This window comes from Paracoccidioides brasiliensis, assembly GCF_000150735.1.
Source record: "Paracoccidioides brasiliensis Pb18 unplaced genomic scaffold supercont2.6, whole genome shotgun sequence".
Taxonomy (NCBI): Eukaryota; Fungi; Ascomycota; class Eurotiomycetes; order Onygenales; family Ajellomycetaceae; genus Paracoccidioides; species Paracoccidioides brasiliensis.
The window spans coordinates 1048758-1074314 of NW_011371363.1; the positions used below are offsets into that span (position 1 = coordinate 1048758).

A 25557-nucleotide genomic window follows, 5' to 3' on the forward strand; every position below is an offset into this window, starting at 1 on the left:
TTTCTATGCACTAAAATTACGCATTATTTTCATTTTGAGGAAATTCAGAATCTCCAACAGCCTTGACTTCAGCTAGTTTAACACGTCTGTCAAGAGCCTTATCGCGATACATATATGTATATATGTATTTGTATTTGTATATATTCTAACATTACTGGACGCAAAAGCCATGTTTATGGCTGCCTGCGCTTGGAGTCAGGTGAGCTTCGGTAAGTAGTAAACTCTCTCGGTGGGTGGCGTTAAGCAGCGTCTTCACTTCATTCGCCCATTTTTTTAAGCCCAAAGACCGCCAAAATCTTCACAACCCTCAACTTTCGCCCGCGTTACTCGAAGAGGCGGCAGAGAGCCATCAACATCATCCATCAGTATCTTCACCACAACGCCCGTTTCCATCTAATAGGAACACCATATCCCGTAGAAAATAGCGCGGGGAAAACATGGGCGTGAGTGATGCCTCGCAAGATGCCCCAGCCACCCCCGATCCTGTGGAAAAGGGTTTTGCTACACTCAACACCATCAGGTATGCCCAAAAATTCGATCCATATAATTTCCGCCACGGTAGAAATCATTCCGAACATGTAGATGTACTGATTTCGCCCGTTTTTAGGATCGGTATGAAGGCGTTTGTCGAAAAGGTTAGACGTGTTATTTTATTCTTGTTCCTTGGCCTGCCCAAGCCATGTACATATCACGTGACATTGGGATATACGGGCTTGTAACTATTCTAGGAGGACAACGGAGATTAACGATAGATGAATATAGGATGGGGAGCATCGGAAAGCAGAGATTTTGTCGATGAGGCAGCGGAAGGGGGGGTCAAGCTTTTAGTATGCGGACCTTATTTCGATGTTAATTCTTCCCTCTCCAAGTTGAAGCGGCGCATGCTAATCGTTTCCCCAGCGTTCATTATGTCGATTTCAACAAGCGTCTTGATGGTATGTTTAGAGAGCATCCAGCCATGCTGACATTGATATGTCGTTCAGGAGTGGTGTATCGTGCTGATGACCTATTCATCCAGAATGGATACCGGCATCCAGGATTGACCTTACCCAGGAAGTCGAATGGCCACAGCCGGACAAACCAGAGAAGAAAAAGGTTACCGGTGCAGCGGCTCCAAAGGCACAGCCAAAAAACTCCCAAAAACGGGCGCGAGCGAGTAGTCGCGAGGTTTCAACAGCGCCTGAGCTTCTTGCTGGTAAGAATCTGAATATCAGCAAGGCATCCCGCCCCTCCAAAGCAGGTGGGAAAGAGAACAGTGATGACGTAATGCCTTCGAACCTCTTGCTGCTGGGCAGCGAAGCTGTTTCGTCGGTTAATACTCCAAGGGCAGACGGGGAGCCGGAAGATGTTGAAATGGTCGATGCAGTTGATGCAGAGGCAAAACAAGCTATAAAACAGGAAGAGGAAAAGATCGCCGGAGATCTCACCCGAGGAGAAGAGATCGAAAAGCTGCGAACACATGGAAGCATGACGCAGAATCCAACTGAGATACATCGCGTGCGAAACTTGACTCATATTCAAATGGGCAAATACGAGATTGAACCGTGGTACTTTTCACCCTATCCAGCACACTTCACCGACGCGGACATGGTGTATATCGATGAGTTTTGCCTTAGCTATTTCGACCAAAAGCGCTCCTTTGAAAGACACCGTTCCAAATGCACCCTTGTTCACCCTCCAGGCAATGAAATCTACCGTGATGATAACGTCTCGTTCTTCGAAGTCGACGGACGCCGCCAGCGGACCTGGTGCCGGAATCTGTGTCTGCTGAGCAAGCTATTCCTGGACCACAAAACTCTCTACTACGACGTGGATCCGTTCCTCTTCTACTGCATGACCACAAGAGACGAGCATGGCTGCCATTTAGTCGGATACTTCTCCAAAGAGAAAGAGTCTGCAGAAGGCTATAATGTCGCTTGCATTCTCACACTACCTCAGTACCAACGTCGAGGCTTTGGTCGACTTCTCATCGCTTTCAGCTACGAGCTCAGCAAACGGGAAAGCAAGCTGGGTTCCCCCGAAAAACCACTCAGCGACCTGGGGCTCCTGGGATATCGGCAATATTGGAGGGAAACCCTTGTAGATATTCTCATGGAGCCGGGTCGGGAGTCCATTAGCGAGAGCGAACTTGCGAATCTTAGCGCGATGACCGAGAAAGATGTCCACGAGACGCTAGTAGTGCTAAATCTCTTGCGATACAATGTACGAAATGCTTTATCCATCCTTTAACCCCAGCATAAAGCCCCTTGAAGGAAGCGACATATGATGTCAGCCTTCCAGAATGGCATTTTAGATACTAATCATTTCTACAGAAAGGAAACTGGGTCATCGTGCTCACAGACGCGGTTATCGAGCAACATAGAAAGCGCCTGGAGAAGGAGAAACTCAAGGGAGCTCGCAAAATCGATCCTGCCAGGTTACAATGGAAACCTCCCGTTTTTACTGCGTCAAGCCGGACGTGGAATTGGTAGATTTTTTTTATTATTTTACACGCCTTTTTTTTTTTTTATATATGTATTCTTTTTTCTTTTACTAACTCTTGCTCCCCCTGGGGCTCTCTACTTCGGTATACATGCCCAAGGGCTCCCCTCCCCAATGTCCTCACTCACGCCTTTCCACAACTCGTTGGTTTTCATTTCTTTTTCTTTTGTTTTAGCATGGTCTATGTTTTAATTTCTTTTGGTATGAGCGAGCGAGGCGTACGTGTAGTTTATACGGTTATTCATTGATGTGTTCTCGTTCCCTTTCCGCTTTGTTTTAGTCAGGCGTTTTCTATGGAGGTTTGAGTGGCGGATATGTTTTTCTAACAGCAGGCGGTGGTTTGGTATTTATGGCGCTGGTATCTTTTCCCTATCCCCGTAGAGATAGAATTACAATGCTGCGAATTTTAACCTGGAAATTATTTGTAGTTCCTTAGATTTTAACACCTGAAGCCACGGCTGCTCTGATATTGTTAAAACTCCTTAATAACTTCGTGGGAGATACGCAACCAGAAGAGAAAGAAAAAAAAAAGCCATTATAAAATAACCAAGGAAGTAAGTTGGCCTTGAGTTTTGTCCGGATAGAAGAGAACGTGCTTCCCCACAGGATGAAGCCTGTAGCTACGGATAATCGTCAGGTATAGTACTTCCTTCAGTTCTATGGACAGACAGATTGGATATCGCCACTTAAACTGTGCATGGAATATAAAGACTTACATCTATATCATGAGCTGCAGTCCCAACTAGAAGTTGGATCTTTGAAAATAGATGTAGATCACCGATTAGTTAGCAGAAGGGAACCCCAGTCTTAACTACAATCCGTCTGATTGAACGCTCAAATCATTTAAATCCAAGAACGTAGCTCCAGAGCCAACAACTTCCTCTTCAACAAGTTAGCATGGTCAGCAATTCAGAAACTAGCTAAACGACACGGAATATATCAGTGAGATGCAGCCATGAACCTTTACTATCACTCTATTCATGAACAATAAGAGTCATGGGTAGAACACAGCTCTGCAAGTTACAACGGAGAAAAAAGAGGAAAAGAAATTTTAGGCAGAGATAAAACATGCTAATTTCAATAAAAAGAAGGGAATAATGTACAGGTCCCCATAATACCAGGAGTCATCTGTCACCTTGATCGTAAGTAATTTAGGAGGGGGACCCTGTCTCTGGATAGCAGATGTGCACGTGCATAAAACGGAGTTGAAAAACAAAGGGCCTCATCTTCGTTCCCTTCAGATGTATTTTCGCAGCTCAGTATAAATAGCACTTTAATGTGAGTGGTGTAGGTTCAGGGAAGGTGGGGTGTAGAGTTCGATGGAGGGGTGTCGTGTTTATAGATGAGACGAAAAGTTTAACGGGGCCAAAAAGAAAGAGAAGAGAAGAGAAGAGAAGAATGAATGAATGAATGAATTAAAGAGTGGGATGACAGAAGAAGGAAACAGGGACGAGTATGAACGTATGATTAGAAGGTCATATAACAAAAAAAAAAGTAAAGAAAAAGAAAAGAGTTACACGCAAATAACGCTTCTAGGAACTTCCCGAAAAAAAGAAGCAAAGTACTATCAGCTTCAGCCCTTCGCATAGGACGAGATGCAACTCGTTAACCAAAGCAGGGAATTGAACCTAAACCATGCCACGCTGTGAGGAGACCTAATTCCTTAATCTTACTTTCGAATACTATTATTGAGCGACGCTGGATGCACGGTTTGCCCAGCTGCCATTGCCCGGGTGTGGTCGCGGTGCGGTAGAAGTGGATTGTGAATGTTTCCTTGGTGCTTGAGGATGACTGTAGTTGCCGGATCCATCTCGAAGTTTTACGTTTTTCCTTTGTTTTAATGTGGAGGGTCCTCTAGGTCGCGAAGAAGTATTTCCTCCCTTCTTCGGCACCGATAAAATTTTGGCTACATCCCTGCCCGGTAGGTGAATGATAATTGCGTTGTTATCGTCGCCAAAAAAGCCGAAAATATATGGCTCAATGCTCAACGACTGAACAGGCTTCTGATATTTGGGACGCAAGCGAGACTGTGGAGGTGGGAGGGCCGGTTGCCATGCTGCTCTGGGGGCCATGATTGGCATTTTCACCACAGGGGTAGAACCTGCTTCTCGATCCTCGAAAATGGCTTCCTCATCCTCAACATCTTTAGAAGTGACTTTACCGGCGTCGCGGAGAAGTTCAACCTCGTCATACTGGGGAAATGATACCGAGGCGGATGATGTGGATGATTGAACTTCAAGTGGCTCCTTGGTAGCAGAGGTAACAGCAAGAGCATATTTCCTACCCGGTGAAGGCTTCTTACCAAACAACCCATTAAATCTGTCTTGCCACGATGTAGTGTTAGCAACATGCTGAGTCGGAGAGCGGACGGCTGGACTCGCAACCATTGAAGCGAACGTGACTGGCGGCGGAGGTGGTGTTGCTTGTCGTGGAGGCAGTTTGACGCGAGGCTTTGGCGTTGGTAAATGGACCAATGGCTTATGGGAATCGCCAGTGAAAACTGGGTGGCTGGAAATATCATCTGGTGGGGGAGGTGATGGGCTACGGGGATATACACTCGAAGTATTTGCTGGCCGTCTAATCTGTTCGCTCCCATGTGGGAAAAATCTCGACTCTCTCCCAGTAGCATTTGTCAGAGGCTTTGTGGCCGCTTCGGAGAAAGACAACCCAGGACCGGCCGGTCCAAATCCGTGTAGCGACTGAAGAGACGATCCTCTGTCAGCTGTTCTAGCAATACCGACGATTTGGCGCTGACAAGCCTGGTCACTTTCGAGTTGCCGCCAAGTCTCATTAAACGAGACTTGGAGGGAGGCAGGTGGAAGGCCAGTCCGTGCCTCTTCTTCACGCAACGCTCCTAGTTCACGATGGACTTTCTCATTCTCCTCTGCTTCTGCTTTCGCAGCAGTCGCATGGAAATCATTCCAACTAGCTGTGTCCTGGGATCGGCGAGGACCTTGATCAGATTGCCACCGTTGAGATTGAGTTTGGGGAGTCGGAGGCCCGATTGGTGTGGGTCGAGCAATGGGCTTGAGACATTCGTTGTTAGTAAGTCGAGAAGATCGTTCTTCTGGAATGGATATAGGGGATGACGGCCGCCCGTTGTCTGCCATAGCCCGGGATCGGTCTGCATTGCTAAGTCTATCGTTTGCGGATGGGGGTCCAATCGGCAAAGGCAGATCCCGAGAAAATCCGGCTAATGTTCTGTCAAATGTCCCATTGCCAAGCGCTTTATCATTACTTAGTGGGCCCCATAATGGTGTAGTTGGAGTAGGATTAGAACTAAGCTTTTGACCAGACCATGAAGAGTAGGGTGTTGACGCAGCAAGAGGTCCCTTCCACTGTGGGGGCTTGTCTTCCATTATAGCCTCATGCCGAGATTCTGTGGGAGAAGTTTCTGCGGAAGGGCGCATACCATTAGCGTTTGTTGCAAGCGGTCTGACAGAGTCCAATTTAGAATCGCGTGATGGGGACGATGGCTGGCGAGTCTGGTTGTTATTTCCAAATGGCCTCTCTGGGCCTCGTTCACTCGCAGCCACCAATTTCTTAGCGGATGCTGGATGGTGTACTTTCATCATTCCATATTGCTTTGGTTCCCCGGAAGGTTCTGGAATAGGAGGTTTAGGAGGTGAGTGGATGGCTGCACCTGCTATTGCCAGTTTTGATGGTTCTTTTGTTGGCTCGGACGGTGCAGACTGCTCTTGGGTTGCTGGCTTGTTGAATGGTTTGTCAAATGATTTATCAGAAACCTTTTCAGACGCCTTGTCCGATGGTTTCTCCATAGGTAGCCCCATGGATTGAAGCTTCAGCCTGATTCTTTCTTGTTTTGCTGCTTCTTCCCGTTCTTCCTCTTCTTTCCGGCGTTGCCTTGCCAGTTCTCGTTTTTCTCGCATAATGCGCTGCTGCATTGCGATAGGATCTTCAAACGGGACCTGTTGCTGAGCTGCCTCCTCTGGTGGCGTAGCGCCTGCCTGTTGAGAGCTAGCATGGAATCCAGGAGTGACATAATGAGTCGCCTGGCCTGCACGGTTTTGGCGAACGGAAGATTGAGATGGTGAAATCCCACGAGGAGCATATGGGCCCCTCTGATGTGGAGGAGGTGACGTTGGCCGTTCATTTCCTCCGTTAACTGAGGCTTTGCCGAAAGACACTTGTCGCCCAAACCCGCCGCTTCCCCCGCTAACATTCGAAGATGCGCGCCTTCTTCCCCAAGAGGCGCCATCACCAGCTGACCTGTGAGACTGGAACATCGGAGATGGCTCTCCAAGGCTAGGTTGTTCTCCATGCGTAGGCCGTTGTAAAAGGGAAGGAGGTCTGAAATTTTGTTCATTTCGAGCAGGTCCTCGACGAGTATCCAGAACAGGTTCATAACGACCAGATTGCGAGTTGTAAAGTTCACGAGGCACACTAGAATGGGTATCTCTCCACGATCGATTAAAGTCATCTGCCGCTATTTCCTTTGTTGGAGGTGCGGGCGCTGGAGTAGGTGCAGGACCATGGTGATGGTCGCGCTGCGGAAAGCGAGACGGTGGACCTGGAAGAGGCGGACTAATTGTGACCGGGGGAACCTTGTCGATTGGCGGGAGAGGAGCCCACGGGGACTTGTGAGCTGCTGATTGAGCTTTTGATGTGAGAATTGGTTTGTCGTTTTGTCCCTTCGCTAAAACTTCCCCGGGTTTGCTTTGTTTTTCGGTATTTGATCCAAGTTTTAAAACAGTGGAATTTGGACCGACGGAACTTGATTTAGTAAGCAGGATTTTGGAGCCTTCACGAGAAGACTTGTTTTCAGATAAAGCTGGAGATGGTTTTCTGTCCTTGGAAGTATCCTTCGGCTTTTCGCTTGGAAGTGGAATATTCTCCGTGTGGGTGGTAAGGGTGATTTTTGTCCCGTCATTCCATTCTATCGTTTCAGGCGCCCAATCATCCTCATCATCATCGATATCCGCCCATTTAGCTTCCTTGCCGTTGTCATCTTCCTGGATCCTGGATGTCATGTGGATTCCATACTGTTGCTTCAGTTCCTCGTCCGTAAGATGTTTAGTTGATGGTGGTGGAACCGCTATTTTCTCTAGTTAGAACTTTAACACCGAAAGATAGAGAGAGCTTTGGCTTCTCACGTCGATTTTTATTCCAGACCTGATTTGGGTCCGGGCCGCCGTTACCACTTTTAGTCCCAATACCTGTCGACTTTGGAGCGGAGTCTCGCAATCCTCCGGTGGCCTTCGCCACTAATCGAGGTTTTGTAGGTTGAGAGACCGACGGAGTCGAAGAAGCGGATGAGAACGGTGCTATCCAGATTGTAAGTTACACGTCATTAAAATTTATATAACATTACTTACTTTTGTCATTATTTGCTTTGGATGTTTGTAAAGTTCCCGGTGATTTCGTAACAGAAAACTTGGCGTAAGAAACTGGTTTGAATACGGATATTCTTTTGGCGGAGCTGGTGCGCGTGTGTTGGCCTCCATCGGGTGATGTTCGAAGATCTGTCCTGCTGGTATCTGTGTCAGATCCTCCGCTTGCATCGCCAGGTTGAAGCGGAGACAGTCTTTCATCCCCTGTGGGTAAAGATTCCGCAAGTCCATTGATATCAGACTTTCCGTTCTTCCCATTATCTAAATTTCGGTCGCAATGAATGTTCTGTCGTATTGTTCAGCATGGAACCAGTTACTCGCATCAGAGCCGCGGAAGAACTTACAGTATCATGTCCACGCACTGTTGATGATTCAGGAATGTCCGTTGATGGCATACCAGAAGTTCCATGTATGCTCCCCTGCGATGTGGTGTCCCGTCTTTGAGCGTCGTCGTCGTTGTTGTTGCTATCAATGTTGGTTGTATTTGGTTGTTGAACTTCCCCTGCATCCCCTCCAGCAGTGAAATTGTCAGGTTTGTTTGCAGGAACGTCGGAAGGCGATATCTCGCCGCCCGACCGGGTTTGGTTTACCACATCGTGGCTGCTCTGCTCTGCCATAACAATGCTCGAATCTGGTGATTTGGCATTTCGCCATCATTAGAGCCTGCTTTCTCATCACGGAGCCAACCCCGAAAACAACGGAGGCTTCGAGGAAATAAAGCCAGGAGTACTGCAGGATGCAAAATCTAGCATACCTCTTGTCAAAAACTGAGTATCGCCACAAGAACCACCAAGCTTCGACTGAGATGAAGTTTGTCAAAGCAGAGATGACTTTGGCGGGAAATGCTTCGGTTCTGGCGCTCAACTTCCTTTCCGGTGAGGAGTGAGGCGAAGACGGGTCAGTAGCCGTTCGACAGTGAAACAGATAGGTTCAAGCCGGTTAAGCTAGCCGGATGATTACAAGAGATGGACTCCTTTGGTGGAAAGTATGGATGAGGTTGGATCTGAAAGGGTTAGAGAGAGACGTTGTAGCCAAGCTGGGATGCCCCAGATCCGGTTAGCGGTGAAGAAGCAGCGCCACTTTTGCAGCGGAAGTAAGCTGCCGAGAGTCACCCAAAGGTCTGAGTCACATGAGCACCTTAATATTAGTACTTATCATTCCTTCAAAGTGAGTAACTAACTGTAACTTATTCCCCCACAGACGAAACTTGGAAGTTGTGTATACCGTAAGAAGTACCTACCTATACGGATGAGACAGTCTCCCAGAGAAACAGGACGGAGCTAACAGCAAGCCTGGGTAACGCCTTCGCTGCGCAGATTAGGGTCTGTTCTTATATATGCTTCAACGCCAGGCTTTATTTACTTATTTACCACCTATCCTCTGGAACCTAGGTATACCATCTATATGCGTGCTTAGTTGCAGTTGATTCTTAAGAGTGCCCTCAGCATTCCTTTCAATTTTAGTTTGTTGTGTACATTGAGTCCTTTGACTGCAGCTCTGAGCTCTTGTTCTTTCATACCTTCCGATTATCTTCTTTAAACAGCTTGATGTTTCCGATGGCATACTGTCCCAAGAAACATGCTGTTAGAATATTGCCTAACTGAATCAATCAAAACTTTTTGGCCTATTCTCATCTATATATCCTGTGTGGTCAAACATTCTGTCGGACACTCCCGTCACGTGACATGTTTTCCACCATAGTCGTTTCTCGTAGCGTGCAAACTCTGCAATCAATCAAGCTTGCCATTCTGTCACATTCCACCTTCGTATACAATCCATATCTTTATAATCGCAAGAGTTGGGAAGGTTAAGGCCCAAAATAATGTCCATTTGTTGAATTGCGACAACTCCTGGAAAAGAATGGCTGCGCAATAGTACGAATGTCCGATACAATAACAAAATAGGAAATATTCAGCATTGGAAGGTTTATCTCTATATGTACATGTACATGTGGTTGCACTATACACCAATCAACTTTAAGCGGACTGGATCTTCTCGTACAACATTTTAATGGACATTGTTCTTGTGGTGACCTTTATGGGAAGAATCAACACGTTAGATGACACAGAAAATATATAGCCAAGGCGCTGGGGTAGGGGGGCTCACGGAGATGGAAATAATAGTCCATGCTATAGCCCAAGAGAATCAGTCCACCAATGACATGGATAATTGCTATGATTGACATTGTTAGCGTGTGTTGAACATTTGAGAGAAAGAAATACACATCAGAAAAAGCCCAATATAATACAACCGTCGGGCCATAACAAAGGTGTACTCACGCATCGCAGAGGGGTTCTTTCCGAAATACCGGGCTTGGTATCGTCCGAGCAGGCCAGTGGGTTTGATTTCAGGTGCTGGACCGCGGGGCAGTTTCTCGTAAAAGCCCACTATGCGCTCCATACGGGCGGCATCTTGCGCGGCTCCAATTCCCTTTTCCAGTATTAGTACTAAAAGAAAGTTCGTGATATTCTCCGGTCAATCGACCATCGGCACAGAGTGCCAGCCTGGTCGCCAACAAAGGGCCATATTGTGTCAAAGCAAAGGAGATTGTAGCAGGTGGTGGCTTACTGTAGGAGAAGCGACCTATTAAGAAGTTAGAAGGGGCGTAATTCAAAGGGAGAATCAATATGGGGCTGGCGTACCTTGGGAGGGATGAGGGTCGAGAGACCACGGCGTGTGACGAAGCTCATGGTGGGGAACCTGAGGCATAAATTAGCATTGAGAAAAGTGCATCCGATTGAATGACTGAAAGCTTGCGTACCTTGATTCGAAAAACAATTGAACCAAATTCGGTCGTGACCGTACAAGTGTCGGGGTTGGTGGTTTTGATGCTGAAGTTGGCTGTAATCGGACAAAAGAGGGAACAGTCAGCGGAGGATCGTTCTGCGCTAACCTGATTGGGACACACACCTACTGCCCGGCTCCGAACCGCAATACAATGCGTTATGTCTTGTCCAACCTCCCCAAGACTATATAATATGATTATCACCAGCAGACGTACCTGATCCGTTGTTCCAAACTCAACGCCACAAATGTCCCTATTACGGACTGGGAGGCCACTTGGCCTTACTGTTACTTCCTTCAGAACTGGTCAATTAGCCTGCCGGACCAATGTTCGCTATCTCGGCAAGACAGCTTCTCAAGAACAATCGGAGGCGCCCAAAACAACCCCGGCTGATGCACCCACAGCTGTAGCGAGAGGAAGCTCGATGATACGGAAAGAGACTCCAGCAGAAGCAATGGCACGCCATCAGCCAGATTACAATGCTACAGTTGACCACGGCACATCGTAAGACAACCCCCGTTTACGTCATGTCATGTATGGACTATATTCAGTCCACTGACCAACAAAATAACTCAGGACATTCTCTCCCGTTCCTAGACGTGTTATGGATGGCAGCGAACCGATTGGTGCTGTCCCTGCGGCGGTGCTTTCAGGGGCTCCCACAGACCTTCAAGCGCGAACCGTCAGGTAAAACGTCGCTCTTCCCACAACCACCAAATCTCTTCCAAACTACTAACGGCCTCTCAGGATTTTCCAACCTTCGAAACCAGCGACACAATCTGGCACGTGGCACTCTCATCATTGGCGGATGGACTGGGACATCTTGCAGAAGGGCCATCGCTGGGAGAATCCATTGATGGGTTGGCAATCGTCCGCTGATGCCATGCAGGGCACACATATCAACTTCAAGACGAAGGCGGATGCGATAGCTTTTGCTGAGAAGCAAGGCTATGAATATTTTGTTCAGGAGCCAAATCAGAGGGCATTTTATCCCAAAGCCTATGCGAATAACTTCTTGCACGAACCTAAGAAGCTCAAGCATATTAAAACGAAATAGTAGAATATTTGTTCCCCATTACTCTATGAACACTTTTTTTTTTCCTTTTCTATGTACATAAACCGAGCCTATTTAGAATTTCCCATTAACTATGGCTCTGTTTGGTGCATCCGTCCTATTTAAACGGATGTATGAATATGTGGCACGGATTGGCGATTGTTTTTCTAATTGTCTCAGGACTCCATCAGAAAGAACTCTGTACACAGCTTTCTAACATGATATGATATTCCACTAAATGAACTTTCTTATTTACTGTCTTAGTCTACCAAAACAATCGAGTTCATCAACATATTACAATGTGCTTAACAAAGATGATTTACAGATAACAATTGAGATTTTTAAAATCTTGATTAATCTTTTAACATATGCAGCTGTTAATTCAAATTTAGTTACACTGCTTTAATACAGTAAAGTAATTTGTTAACTACTCAGTAACCTTTACTATTGAATAAACTCTCTCTTTCTTTATATTAATTATGAATTATTTTCAATTCATTATAGTATCTAAAGAATGTAAAGAGAATCTCAGATCACCTATAGAGGCATGAAATAAAAATTCTTACACACATTAAAGATCCATTGGAAAATTCAAATAATTTAGTGTATTAATTTGGATGAAAAGTTGTTTGATATTGTGAGTTCATCTTGCGAGGAGCCCCACTCAAAAGCTAGTTACTAGTTCCCCTTATGACACAAACAGTTGTGTTAATGTCTTAACAAGTTCTGCCCTTTAATTGCTCATCTGCCTCTGCTGTCTCCGAAGGAACTTTTCACCGACATCATCCAATCAATTTGCTGCCAGACTCATCAGAGTCCTCATCACATCTTCTTGCATTCTTAGAGAGGCACAAAGGTGCTCTCTGATGACGGAGGGGCCCCTGTCACAACCGTAGAGAGATATTTATAGGGGTTAATGGTTGAATATGGTGTAAAATGGGAGCCCACTTTTTAAAACCCCCATCTAAAATAAGCACAGTCTACATTCACCATACAATAGTTAACTTAACTACTCCACAAATTACTAATAAGTATCTGTTCACCCCCCTGCCCTCAACACCGGGTAGGTTAGGATTAGGGTTAGTTAAGGATTAAGGGTTTGAGAAATATGATAAAATCACTACCGCCAAGAGCACATAGAGATGTGCGTTGAGATATGACAGTGGAGGTGGTTTATAACTAAATTTACGCCCATATTTATATCCATGGATGCGCCATTGAAGGATTACTAATAGCATTCCGCCTTCCATTCCCTCTTCACCCCGTCAAAGAAAAAAAAATATTAGGAAACATATATACAGATATAGCTATAGGCATTTATCACAACATCATTGATTTCATACATCCACTTCAAAATTCGAGAGTACCATAGGTCTCTGGAAACCCTCCTGACAGTGGAAAACCTGACTTTAAAAGTGACGCCCTCCGCAATCGACATGAACCAACCCTCAAACGAAGGCGCTGACAGCAGCCCTATACCCACTCTTGGGAAAACCCTCATTTCAGAAAAGGAGCCCTTGGCTCGCCGATTCCGTGCCTTATTTTCCTTAAAACATGTAGCCTGTCAACAGCCCCCCACAGAAGAGAACCTGCCAGCCATACAGGCGATCGCGGCGGCATTCACGTCGTCATCCGCTTTATTAAAACATGAACTTGCCTACTGTCTTGGGCAAACTAAAAATTTAGCCTGCGTTCCTTATCTACGGGAGGTTTTAGAGGACCGAAACGAAGATGCGATGTGTCGACACGAAGCAGCAGAGGCCCTGGGAGCCCTGGGCGACACAAGCAGCTTAGGTACCCTCAGGAGTTTGAGAGATGATGAAAACGAGGTTGATGTTGTAAGGGAGACTTGTGATCTTGCGGTGGATAGAATTTTATGGGAAACGTCTGATCAACGAAAGACTGAAAAATTAAAAAAAAGGTAACGCAAATATATATAGACACAAACCCCCACTTTGTCAATATATCCAATAGGTGATAAAATACTGATAATCTCTAAAAGTGATTTCGCATCGATTGACCCTGCCCCTCCGCTTCCCATGCCTACCGACGAGCCTTCCATTCCTGAATTAAAACAAACCCTGCTCGACTCGAAACTCCCACTTTTCCAAAGGTACCGGGCGATGTTCGCCCTTAGAGATCTTGCATCACCGCCCAATCTCCCGACTGCTGTCCCAGCAATAGAAGCCCTGGCAGAAGGTTTCAAGGACTCTTCGGCACTCTTCCGTCATGAGATAGCATTTGTTTTTGGCCAGTTGTCTCATCCTGCCAGTATTCCTAGTCTCACAGCCACGCTCAACAATAGGGAGGAAGCTAGCATGGTGCGTCACGAAGCTGCAGAGGCTCTTGGAAGTCTTGGAGAGGAGGAAGGCGTGGAGGAGACGCTGCGGTTGTTTTTGAATGATCCCGAGCAAGTGGTGAGGGACAGTGTCGTTGTTGCACTTGATATGGCAGAATACGAAAAGAATAGAGAGAAGGAGTATGCGCTACTTCCTCAGCCTGCAACGGCTTCGGCGTAACGTGTGGGGTTTCTCGAATTATTGAGGCTATGGAAATATACTTCCGCGCTCGACTTGGGTGCCTTCGAGCGGTTGAATAAATAAATTATAGGCGTTCATGGTTCAGTTGTTTGTGTTGAATCTATAATGATAAATGGAGAGTTAGAATGTCCACAATGTATCACTAGATATCTGTTGCAGTCCATCCATAAATAAAGAAAACATACTTGTGTCCACATTCTTCACACGTGTAAAAAACTGTCGTTCCTTCGTCTGCACTACGGATTTGCAATGTATAGTACCTCATTTCGGGTCGACCACATTCTGGACAACTTTCTGAGGCAATTGCTTCGCCCTTTTTGTCATCTGCCGTCAGAGTCTGTACTAAGGACCTCTTTGTTCGGAGGGCAGACGGGAAAGCGTTCGGTTTCGATTCAGATGTGATGGTTTTCGAAGCAATATCTGAAGAAATAAAATGTCAACAGAGAAAATGTCCAATAAAAAGGACTGAACTCGTTTGCGTATATACTAATTGGTACCTTTATTTTTGGCTCCACAGAGCTCACAGATCAGAATCGCATTCTCATCACCGAAGGACTCGCGAAGGAGGTTTCCACAGTCCATGCAAAATATCAGAGACCCTATCGAAGACATTGCCGGTGGGGGAGATGTCATTTACAGGGACAAAAGATTCACTGTGAATCTTTTATCGGGGGAATGCGTGGTGTGGTTATACCCGGCTGAGCCTCGAAAATCGTCAAGGTGTTTGAAGCCATCCCAAATTAATTTGACCAGCTTCGAGTGAAAAGTATGATCATGTGACCTGCTCTGATTATCTAGCAGGGAGCTAGTCCGTAATAGGAATCTTGGTACCCATAAATTTTAAAGTTAAAGTTTGACATGCGCTAAAGGTACACTAAGCCCAAATTGGAATGATGCAAAAATTCTTGGCCATGACGCCGAGAATAATAAGGCATCGGTTTTTGGGCTAAACTATATCGCTATGTCACGTGAGGGCACGCAAGGCGTTGTGTCTTCGGGGCAGCGGGCCGGAGTAATCCTCGACCCATCGATCTCTCGAACAATGACACCGAACGAATTCCCTATGAACTTTGCAAACGTAGAGTTAAGGCCCTAGAATGACAGGCTACCCCTCATCACCGATTGATCATATTTTTGGCACCTTGGGGGGTTAGTTCAATTGAGCAGCAGTTTCCTGTTTTTTCTCTTCAGCTCTTCTAACACCTAATCCCAGGCCTGCTTCATAGTTGACTTGCAGCTTTCTAAGAAATAGCAGTTCATACAATTTGCTTGGTAGTTACGTCTAGTAGTTATGTTATGTTAGCTTACTTTTCCCACAGATGATCTTCTCATTAAATTGTACACAAGATAATAAATAAAATAATGAAATGCGCCGGGGTGAGGAAAAGCAGAGATAAAAATGAACAAGAGTGCTAATTCATACATTTTTTTAGCTAGAATGCTCTAAATTACCAACTCGAGAAAAATGTTAAGTTCAGCAGAATTATAGACGTAAAAAGTGTGATAGTTAGTTAACCAGGCGATAAGTAAGCGCCACGCTAGTGGGATGCGCGGCAAACAAGCGGCGCTATGCATTGGGCGTTAAATTAAGCGGGCGGGTGCCTTGCATGGGTTACCGACTGAGAGCCCCGACATTCAAGCACCGAGAACGACTGATTATAATATCGGCCCCCGCTGACAACGATGCACACAGGGGGATTGTGCAGATTATCTACCCATACCTCCCGTGTCCACCAGACATACCCCATGGTAGGATTTCCGTCATGCAACAAGCTCGTCACCCGGAAATCCAGGTGGTCATTCCAGACCATGGCAGCTCTAGCTTCAACGGTGCTGGCGAACGGCTCGCCAAAGCACTGTCGGTTGACGAGGCCCTTCAGTTCTCTCCTATGACCAGTGCCCCTGTCTTTGGCCTAGGTGAGCTCTCTTCACATTAAACTCTTCGCTTAATCTAACATTCGCCTTGTTTGATCAGACTCTATTTTCCGCCCTGACGTCGGCCAACCTTCTCTCGCAAACTTATCTAGCACCCATGATCGCAAAGCCGCAGGCGCAATTATCGACGCCCTCGATGACGAAACCCAAGCAGCCGCTGGCGAGTCCACCCGTCTCAAAACTACTCGCCAGTATCTACAGGAGATATTGAGTGGAGGTTTGACTGAATAGTCAGTTTTATGTTTGCTCCGTTTTCATGTTTGCACGCTCTGCTAACATCACTTGCAGTGAGTTCAAGCTGCCATCAAGGCCCCGACAAACCCATAATTCCCTGAAATCTCAACTTCCAGACTCAGAGTCCTTGAGTCGTGGTCACCTCGGTCCATTCGCAAAGATGATGCTAGACAACACGGACGTTCCTTATCGATGTATGCCCATTCTATAATGTGTTATTCAACCGGTGTGCTGATTTTCTATTAACAGACCCATTGCCTATTACTCCAAGCCCGAAGAATGAGCTTCCAGTATCAAAGCCTCTGCCGTCGCCCAATTTAATTGAAAACTCTTCCCCACATATTCCTCTCGAATCCAGACGCCAGAGTGAAGTCAAGCCTCCCCTTGGATCGCAAGATAGTATGCCGAAGCCTGTTATCATAGTTCCATCGTTACCTTTGTCATCACAGCCCGACGAATACGTTCATATCAACGAGCAAGTTCCATCAAAACGGAGGAAGTTGAATACTGATGATTCTGATAAATTAGCCGCTTTACGCATGAAAGATCAAAAGGAGGAGGCAGACGCTGCCTTGGTAAAATTGCAAGGGCTTTTGCAGGATGTCTTTGAAGAAGAGGATCAGCTTGAGCCAGATACAGCCACCACTGAAGCGCAACTACCTAGCAAAATGTTTAGACTCCCGAAAGCTACAGACGATCTTGGCCCGGTTTTGTCTTCTGAAACGCATACCCTGCTTCAAGCTGCGATACAGAAGGTTGCAGGCTATGGGAGACTGCGAGATATTCCCACAGAGTATCTAAACCGCATTCAAAAACTCTGCGAGCCTCCCGTCATCTCTTCCCAGACCACGGATCTTAAACTAGAACATGTTCCCTCAGATGAAGATGCAGAAATCTGGCTTCGGAGGCTTGAAGATGTGCGCAACGCACTTTTGGCAATATGCACTTTGCTTCAAACGATGTCGGGGGAGGTAACGATAAACGATTTATGCCCAGAAGATGTTATACAAGCCATTCCAAGTGTTCTCAATCATGTTTTTGATGACTGTCTTATCCCGGCTATTGAATGCCGGCCAACTGGCAGGGATGCAGAACTATTTACTTTCTTCTCCTCTCACAAACAAATTATTGCTGGCCTGGTTCACCAGACGAAGAGAGTACTAAACCTTCTTGCTCGTTTCCTTTCCAATGTTGATGTCGCGGAAGGGACTATCACGGCAACAGAATTCCTCGCTACGAAACTAATTTTTGTAGAAAATGCTCATAGTGATAGAGATTCGACACTGGGTTTCCAAAAGTTTGAAGCTGTTAGGAGAGGTTCTATGGACGTCTTGGCAAAAATCTTTGCGAAATATCCAGAGCAACGCTCCTTCATCCTCGATGAAATCTTGGTGTCGCTAGAGAAGCTCCCATCCACAAGGCAGAGCGCGAGGCAATTTAAACTCCTAGACGGGAAACATATTCAATTACTTTCTGCTTTAGTGATGCAACTTGTGCAAACTACGGCGCTGCAAAAGTCATTGAAAGGTTCAAGAAAACCGAAGCGTCGTTTACCTCTTCCAAAGCTTGGACAGGGCAATGGATCTGAAAGTGACGAAGAAGCCGACGATGAGCCTGAAGATGAGGGACCAAAAAGAGGCACAGCACTAGAGTTGCTGTCAAACCAGGTCGACCCTCTTTTCGATAATGCAATCCGTAGTGCACAGTATATTACGAGATTCATCGTTCAACGCGCGATGACATCCACCAAAACCGGCGATCAGCCATACCGAAATCTTTTGGACCTTTTCACAGGAGACTTGATCAGTGTTCTCGGTTCGACTGATTGGCCGGCTGCCGAACTTTTGTTGAGAGTTCTTGCGTCGCAGATGATTGGGCTTGCGGACCATGATAAAAGTCCAGCAAACGCAAAAAATATGGCCCTCGAGTTGCTGGGGTGGATGGGATGTGCGATCTCTGATCTCACGTCTTCTGTACAACACTTACTTCCCAGCATAGATGAAGGTGATTCGGACTTAATTGATCACCTACGACAACTGTTTGACGAGCATCTTAATAGATCTTTACATATAGAGGAGATTCTTGTCATCGATGGGCCGCACCGTATTGTTCTCGAGTATCTCCAGGAAAGGGATGTTGGGAATTGGCAACTTGCTAGCGCTCGCGGCTACTTTCTTGCGCAATGGGCGAAAACTGTGTGCAGTTTTTATTACGATCCGGAAGATAAAGGTAATATTTCCGAAGATGAATCGGTGGAGGAGTTTGCAAGGACCCTGCGTAATATGCTATCTGATCCCAGATGGCTAGAATCTCACAGGTAAGTCGTGTTTGAATAAAATGAGGGGCATCAGCTAATGCAAGAGGTAGAGAGTTCGATCGTATCGCCGCAAATCATGCCCGTTTTGCCTATCTTTTAACGGTTCTTAATATGGGATTTTGCAAAGCATTTGATAAGATTCTGAAGGTTCTTTTAAACTCCATCACCAGTGACCAAGCTAAGGTGCGAAGTCGAAGTTTGAAGAGTGTAATTCAGATGCTGGAGAAAGATCCAAATCTTCTTGATCGTGATAACACTGTCATGCCGCTAATTCTGGGATGTGCATCTGATTCTTCTCCAATGGTTCGAGACTCTGCGCTCTCCCTCATTGCGAAATGCATCACACTCAAACCGGCACTTGAGGAGGATGGCTGTCGTACCATTTTGGCCTGTTCGGCAGATCCCACGGTTGGCGTTCGGAAGCGCTGTATAGGCTCTCTGAAGGATATCTATCTTCAAACGTCTCGTAAAGACCTGAAAATTGCCATTGCTGATAACTTACTTCAACAAATCACCGATTTCGAAGGTAGCGTTGCTGCCCAGGCACGTCAGGTTTTGGAAGAAATATGGCTCTCTCCCTTCCACCAGTCGATCAGCTCGATTCACGATTCACCTCAAAAAGTCTCCCTGGGAGAGCTAGTTGATCTCATCGTTGGTTCCGTGGAGAAAAGTGATCTTGGAGTTATCACGCTAGAAAAGTTTGTCAAATCTGTACTCTCCGAAGACTCCAAAGCAGCCTCCGCCAATTTTGAAGTGTGCAAATCAGTCGTAGCCTCAATGTTTGAGCGAATCATAGACCATGCAGATTCTTCCAATAAACCAAGTCTCCAGGCACTTCTTCAATCCATTACTGTGTTTGCCAAAGCCAATGCGAAGCTATTCACTCCTGACCAATTAGAAACACTGCATCCCTATATTGGTCATCTTTCTACTGCCGATGACCTCCTCCTTTTTCGATCTGTTGTTGTCATCTATCGGTGTGTTCTACCTTGTCTTTCTACTGCGCACAATACTCTTCTCAAAGAGGTGCAGAATGATCTCTTCAAGAGTGTCTCGAAATTGGCTAGGACTGAGCTTAATGAGGTTATGGCGTGTCTTTGGACAGTTGACAGAGTTCTACAAAATACAGAACGCCTTGTTAAGCTCACTATATCAGTGCTCAAGGGTATTGCCCAAGCCAAAGCTCTGAATTTCGATGAGTCTTCGACAGCAGATGCCCTTGGAAGGGTGAGAAGCTATATTCGAATTGCAGGTTGTGTTGGGAAGCATTGTGACCTGGAGAAGTATTATAATTTTTTCAGGCAGTCTTTCCCAACCGCGCGGGCTACCTCTGTCTCTGGTTTAATGGTTGATTTTATAGCTCCTTTTGCTCTTCCGCGGTATCCACTTGAGCTGCGAGTAATGGCTTTGGAAAGTTTGGGCTCAATTTGCCAAACATGGCCTGCTCAGTTTAGCGAGGAACAAGCCAGAGTCGCACTATCTTCTGTGTTCGATGAAGATAACCCGGATTTGCAAAACATTGTGTTGAAATCATTCCTAGAGTTCTTCTCTGTTCATGAAGGGAAGTCCGAAAAGCTGATAGAGACCAATGATTCAGCGGTAGATGCTGAAAACTCTACAAGATTAGCGGGCTCCCTGAAAGCAAGCGAAAACGACGGTGCAGCGGCGTTGATTGCGCAACACTTTCTCCAAAACATGCTCCACGCCGCACTTTCGAAGCAAGACGCATATGCATTAACAGCTATCGAACTGATCGCAAGTATCAATCGCCAAGGCCTTATCCACCCCAAGGAATGTGCCGGAGTGTTGGTGTCACTTGAAACGTCGACAAATCCAACAATCAGCAAAATAGCCTTTGAAACGCATAAAATGCTGCACGAACAACATGAGTCCATGTTTGATCGAGAGTATATGAGAGCTGTTCAGGAAGCATTTTATTACCAGCGGGATGTCGTTGGGGATCCAAGTGGGGCTTACAGTCGCCCATACACTGCGAAGCTCGCACCCCTTTTCGACATTATTAAAGTCAGCAATAGCAAATACCAAAGAAAATTCCTGACCAATCTTTGCTCGAAGGTTGATTTTGAGCTTCGAAAACTGGACGTGTCGAATAACCCCCCGGAGCACTTACTCCTCGCGAGATTTGTCTCTCAAAACATAGCCTTCTTTGAGTATGGCCAAATTGCGGAAATTATCCCGACGATTGCCTGCATTGAACGTATAGTTGCCGCAACTGGAACTATTGTAGCGCATGCGATCGAGACAGATTTGTTCCAACACACCATTCAGCCAACAAATGGCAATGCAAGCAGTGCGGAAACTCATGTTGAAAATGGTCCGGCTGCTGTCGTCGACTCTCCCGACTCACCCGCTGGTCCATCCCAAGTTCCAGTTCACGAATCCATCGATATGCTGTTGTTGAGACAACTGACTACTGCAGCCGGGTCACTCTTGATGCTCTGGGAAGCGCGATCTTACCTCCGCCGCCTTTACGGCATCAATTTCCATGCGCGACAAAAAGAAGGGAAAGGACATGCCAAAGAGCTTAACCGGGCACCAGCAAAGGTCCAAGGTGTCAATGGCGATCGGATTTGGGAGACCGTGTCAAATCTCATGCATTGCCTTGATAGTACTGAAGCAATGATGAGTACATGCCGGGACTTTGCGATGTTGCTGTCGATTGATGACGAGCTTAAAGTTGCGGGAGATGATGATAGGGACAGCTATGACACTACGGGCGAAGGTGATGATATGAGCGCCCTCCTTGCAGCCACCAGCAGTTCAAAGCCTGGGAAGCGCAAATCGTCCGTTTCGGGGGGTGGCACTCCCAAGAAGAAGCCTAGGGGGAGGCCCGCTGCCAAAAAGAGAGTGAGCACTGACCTGGAAGACGGGCTGGGCAGTGATTGAATTATTCATAAAAGGCGTTTTTTAGAGGCTGGGAGATTTGAAATGCGGACCATGAGTCTATTCATATTTTTTATATTTTTTTAATTTATTATTCTTATCTGCTCGAAAGAGATTTGGTCAAGGCTGTGGGGGGACATACATGCCTTGATGCTTTGTCGCTTTCTTACCATTGGGGAGGGTTTGGGGACGGATCTAATTCTCAGGGGACTGCTTGTATTATTTTAAGACTTATATTTTAGCGATCGCGCTTGGGGACTCGCTTATTTTGTTATCATGTATGGGTACAATATTCTAACATATCATAGAGGAGATAACAATATCTACCCAACGGGATCCTTAGTCAAATTCCAAGTATTTTACTTGCTCTGCTGCCTCACTTTCTGTGGGAATTCCGTGTTCGAACAACTAATTAAAAATAGGGGCGTCACGTGCGTCCCTCGGTTTCAACAGGCTGCGGTATGATGACATCGCTCAACCTGCATCCAGCAGTAAACAGGTTGCCAGCTCATTCCTCGATTCAACATCTATAGCTGGAGCCACTAATGTTTGCAGAGATCTCACCTACGGCCTATATATCAAGCACTATATTTCGATGAATTGGAGATGAGCGCGATCTCATTGCTCCCATGCTGTCTCTACGGGGGCACACGCGGTTAGCCCGCCCGTTCGCTCGAAGGACTCCCAAAGCATGTTCGCGTCAGCTCAATCTCCCGGCGCAAGCGCTCCGGAGCCCAATACACATATGCCGACAATATTTTAATACGCCATACCCGGGCTGGTTCCCATCTGCGCACGTATCCACGAAACTCCACTCTGCATCCCACAGTTCGCCGTGGTGGGCTCTTCGCTTTGCCTCCACCAAACCCATACTTAGGCAACGAAGTAGGGTTGTGCAGGCTATATACAATATTTTTACATATTGTGGCATTTTTGCGATATTCAGCGGAGCGCTTGTCGCAGGTTTCTTTATCTACGATGCGAGCACCTACCGTCACGATTTAAGTTTGCAGGATATCCCCGTCTCTGAATTGGCGCTGAACCCCCGTCGAGGTGGACCTAAAAACCTTCCAATTGCAGATGTGCTGGTTGATGACCATGATTCAGAAGCTATGGAGGAACAAAGGGACAAACCGAGGCTGGTTATCTTGGGAACAGGCTGGGGAAGCGTATCTCTTTTGAAAACGCTGCACCCCGGTGATTACCATATAACAGTGGTGTCCCCTGTCAATTATTTCTTGTTTACGCCTATGCTACCGGCTGCGACTGTTGGGACGCTTGGCTTGAGATCTTTAGTTGAGCCGATCAGGCTGATTTTGCAGCGGGTTCATGGACACTTCCTGTGCGCTGAAGCAGTGGATGTTGACTTTTCAGAGAAACTTGTAGAGGTATCGCAGATAGATAGCAGTGGGAAGGAGCGACGTTTCTATTTGCCTTATGATAAATTGGTCATTGGCGTTGGTAGGTCTATCCCCTATATACTTCCTGGTTTCCCCTCCGTGGTTGATATTAACAAAAGTTTTGAAGGGTCAACGACGAATCCGCATGGAGTAAAAGGCCTTGAACATTGTAATTTCTTGAAAACCATCGATGATGCGAGGAAAATCAAAAACAAAGTTGTGGACAATTTGGAACGGGCCTGTCTCCCTACAACGAGCGATGAGGAGAGGAAAAGATTGCTTTCGTTCGTGGTTTGCGGCGGTGGGCCAACGGGTGTCGAGTTCGCCGCAGAAATCTTTGATATGCTCAATGAGGATTTGCTCCGGGCGTTTCCCCGGATTCTCAGGAATGAAATCTCGGTGCACCTTATTCAAAGGTATTATTATCCTTGGCTATTAGGACACACTCTCCATTCGATTATTAACAGGTCTTACCAGCCGCTCTCATATTCTGAATACGTACGACCAAACGCTCTCCGAATACGCGGAGGTACGTATGACTCTTCAAATACCTTGGACCACGGTTTACTGACTTCGACAGCGACGTTTTGCAAGCGATCAAGTCGACGTCCTCACCAACTCGCGAGTTAAAGAGGTCAAAGCAGACAAAATTCTCTTCACCCAAGTCGAAGACGGAAAGCAGGTTTTAAAAGAGATCCCCATGGGCTTCTGCCTTTGGTCAACGGGAGTTTGTCAGTAAAACTACCCTCAGACACTTAGTAATAGTTATTCCTAACATCTGTATGATACTGTAGCACAAACTGCACTCTGCAAAAGACTTGCTGAGAAGCTCGATGCGCAGACTAACAAGCTGACACTTCTAACGGATTCTCATCTTCGGGTCAACGGAGCCCCAATGGGCGACGTATATGCAATTGGAGATTGCTCCAGCGTCCAAAACAACGTGGCAGAGAATATCGTATCCTTCCTCCGAACCATTGCATGGGAAAAGGGCAAAGACCCAGAAAAGGTCCACCTCACATTCGCAGAATGGCGGAACGTAGCCCAGCGTGTGAAGAGGAGATTTCCACAAGCAGCAAGCCATCTACGTCGCTTGGACAGACTTTTCGAACAGTATGACAAAGATCGCAGCGGCACTCTTGATTTCGATGAACTTCGTGAATTGCTGCTTCAAATCGACTCCAAATTGACGTCATTGCCTGCGACTGCACAAAGAGCCAATCAACAAGGCAAATATCTCGGCCGCAAATTCAACAAGATTGCCCAGGCCATGCCTGGCATGAGAGCTAACGAGATTGATTATGGTGACCTTGACGACGCAGTCTATAAGGCCTTTCAATATAAACATCTTGGCAGCCTGGCATATATCGGCAACGCAGCAGTGTTTGACTTCAATGGAATGGGTTGGGCAGGCGGACTGATGGCTGTGTATCTTTGGCGGAGTATTTATTTCGCGCAGAGCGTCAGTTTGCGAACGAGGATTTTGTTATCGATGGACTGGGCGAAGAGAGCTATGTTTGGAAGAGGTACGAACTCTTTCGTTTTGAACCCACTACCACAAGGAGAGGAACCAACTAACATATGCATTTATTCAGATATGATGAGCTTCTAAACTCAGAAACCTACTCCTATTATCCCCTCCAAACATTCCATTCACCTCACCTCCCCAAGTCAAGACAATTAGAACAACGAACGTCAAGCAACCAACATATTACGCTTCGATTCCTCAAGTCCCATCCCAGCACATGCAAGTTAAAATGATATATAATAGACAAAATATACCACCGACTGGCCTATTCTATGGCATTACTATTGGCAACCTTTTATTGACGGGTTTCGAGAGCCAAACGAATACAAGTCAGAACTACGCTACCTACATACAAATATAACTTTTCAACTCCCTATTCTCAACACACCCTTTATGAACCATAGTTCCAACATCTAAGAAACTCAAGACCTATCCGTGGCACCATCCCACCTTTTCATTTATGCCAGCCTTGCTAAGCCTATTCCCTTGTCAAGGGTTTTGCTTTTGTTTTTGGGTTGGTGTTCTTGGGTTTTCTTTTATTTCTTCTGTGGCAATTTTGATTCAAGCCAGTTGGCTTTCCTTTCTTGATATAGCGGTTTCCACTAGATATATACAGCCCTCTTTAACGGGCGCACTACTAGATATCTATGTACATGGGCTCTTTATCTGCACCTATTGCTTCGGGCCAGTTGGTATCAAAGGGTTAAGATCTATAAGACAAACGTAACGTCACATTGCATGGAATGTACTCCGTATCAGCTCCAACAATAAAAGAAATATTTCCCTAGTCTCATTAGAATCTCATATCAAGCAAGGTACGTGATATCGATCGGAACGATGCACTGCATCCAGTAACTTTCTAACAGATGCCATCCATTCATCATAAAAATCCTGGAAATGCAGGCTGTGAAAATAGAGCGTTCCGTTAAAAACCAAGACAATTCGTGATCAATAGCCAGATACCTAGAGCCAAACCGCCGCCCTTTGGGCCGATAGTGAGGGATCGTAAAGAACGCCAAACGCCACGC

The 25557-nt window shown here is 46.2% G+C and overlaps 8 protein-coding genes across 8 annotated transcripts; 5 read left to right on the forward strand and 3 right to left on the reverse strand.

Moving 5' to 3' along the window:
• Positions 1 to 437: 437 nt before the first annotated feature.
• Positions 438 to 2471, forward strand: PADG_05400 (histone acetyltransferase esa1; the record flags this gene model as incomplete). Its single annotated transcript, XM_010762687.1, has 6 exons — positions 438 to 520; positions 608 to 635; positions 763 to 827; positions 901 to 935; positions 1019 to 2202; positions 2313 to 2471. 6 exons carry the CDS (start codon positions 438 to 440, stop codon positions 2469 to 2471), a joined length of 1554 nt encoding a protein of 517 aa, XP_010760989.1.
• Positions 2472 to 4166: 1695 nt separating this feature from the next.
• PADG_05401 (uncharacterized protein) lies at positions 4167 to 8449 on the reverse strand (the record flags this gene model as incomplete). Its single annotated transcript, XM_010762425.1, has 4 exons — positions 4167 to 7537; positions 7596 to 7766; positions 7818 to 8118; positions 8177 to 8449. The coding sequence occupies 4 exons, from the start codon at positions 8447 to 8449 to the stop codon at positions 4167 to 4169; spliced, it is 4116 nt and encodes a 1371-aa protein (XP_010760727.1).
• A 1390-nt stretch (positions 8450 to 9839) lies between these two features.
• Positions 9840 to 10522, reverse strand: PADG_05402 (F1F0 ATP synthase subunit f; the record flags this gene model as incomplete). Its single annotated transcript, XM_010762426.1, has 5 exons — positions 9840 to 9865; positions 9939 to 10004; positions 10112 to 10262; positions 10401 to 10415; positions 10475 to 10522. 5 exons carry the CDS (start codon positions 10520 to 10522, stop codon positions 9840 to 9842), a joined length of 306 nt encoding a protein of 101 aa, XP_010760728.1.
• A 342-nt stretch (positions 10523 to 10864) lies between these two features.
• PADG_05403 (uncharacterized protein) lies at positions 10865 to 11674 on the forward strand (the record flags this gene model as incomplete). The annotated part of the gene is made up of 3 exons (XM_010762688.1): positions 10865 to 11121; positions 11194 to 11304; positions 11365 to 11674. 3 exons carry the CDS (start codon positions 10865 to 10867, stop codon positions 11672 to 11674), a joined length of 678 nt encoding a protein of 225 aa, XP_010760990.1.
• Positions 11675 to 13107: 1433 nt separating this feature from the next.
• PADG_05404 (deoxyhypusine hydroxylase) lies at positions 13108 to 14190 on the forward strand (the record flags this gene model as incomplete). Its single annotated transcript, XM_010762689.1, has 2 exons — positions 13108 to 13592; positions 13674 to 14190. The coding sequence occupies 2 exons, from the start codon at positions 13108 to 13110 to the stop codon at positions 14188 to 14190; spliced, it is 1002 nt and encodes a 333-aa protein (XP_010760991.1).
• A 163-nt stretch (positions 14191 to 14353) lies between these two features.
• On the reverse strand, positions 14354 to 14823 carry PADG_05405 (DNA-directed RNA polymerase I core subunit RPA12; the record flags this gene model as incomplete). The annotated part of the gene is made up of 2 exons (XM_010762690.1): positions 14354 to 14631; positions 14709 to 14823. 2 exons carry the CDS (start codon positions 14821 to 14823, stop codon positions 14354 to 14356), a joined length of 393 nt encoding a protein of 130 aa, XP_010760992.1.
• Positions 14824 to 15818: 995 nt separating this feature from the next.
• PADG_05406 (uncharacterized protein) lies at positions 15819 to 21604 on the forward strand (the record flags this gene model as incomplete). The annotated part of the gene is made up of 5 exons (XM_010762427.1): positions 15819 to 16128; positions 16187 to 16376; positions 16435 to 16574; positions 16630 to 18697; positions 18748 to 21604. 5 exons carry the CDS (start codon positions 15819 to 15821, stop codon positions 21602 to 21604), a joined length of 5565 nt encoding a protein of 1854 aa, XP_010760729.1.
• Positions 21605 to 22230: 626 nt separating this feature from the next.
• On the forward strand, positions 22231 to 24613 carry PADG_05407 (uncharacterized protein; the record flags this gene model as incomplete). Its single annotated transcript, XM_010762691.1, has 6 exons — positions 22231 to 23062; positions 23129 to 23417; positions 23479 to 23530; positions 23582 to 23732; positions 23796 to 24527; positions 24597 to 24613. 6 exons carry the CDS (start codon positions 22231 to 22233, stop codon positions 24611 to 24613), a joined length of 2073 nt encoding a protein of 690 aa, XP_010760993.1.
• Between the last annotated feature and the right edge of the window lie 944 nt (positions 24614 to 25557).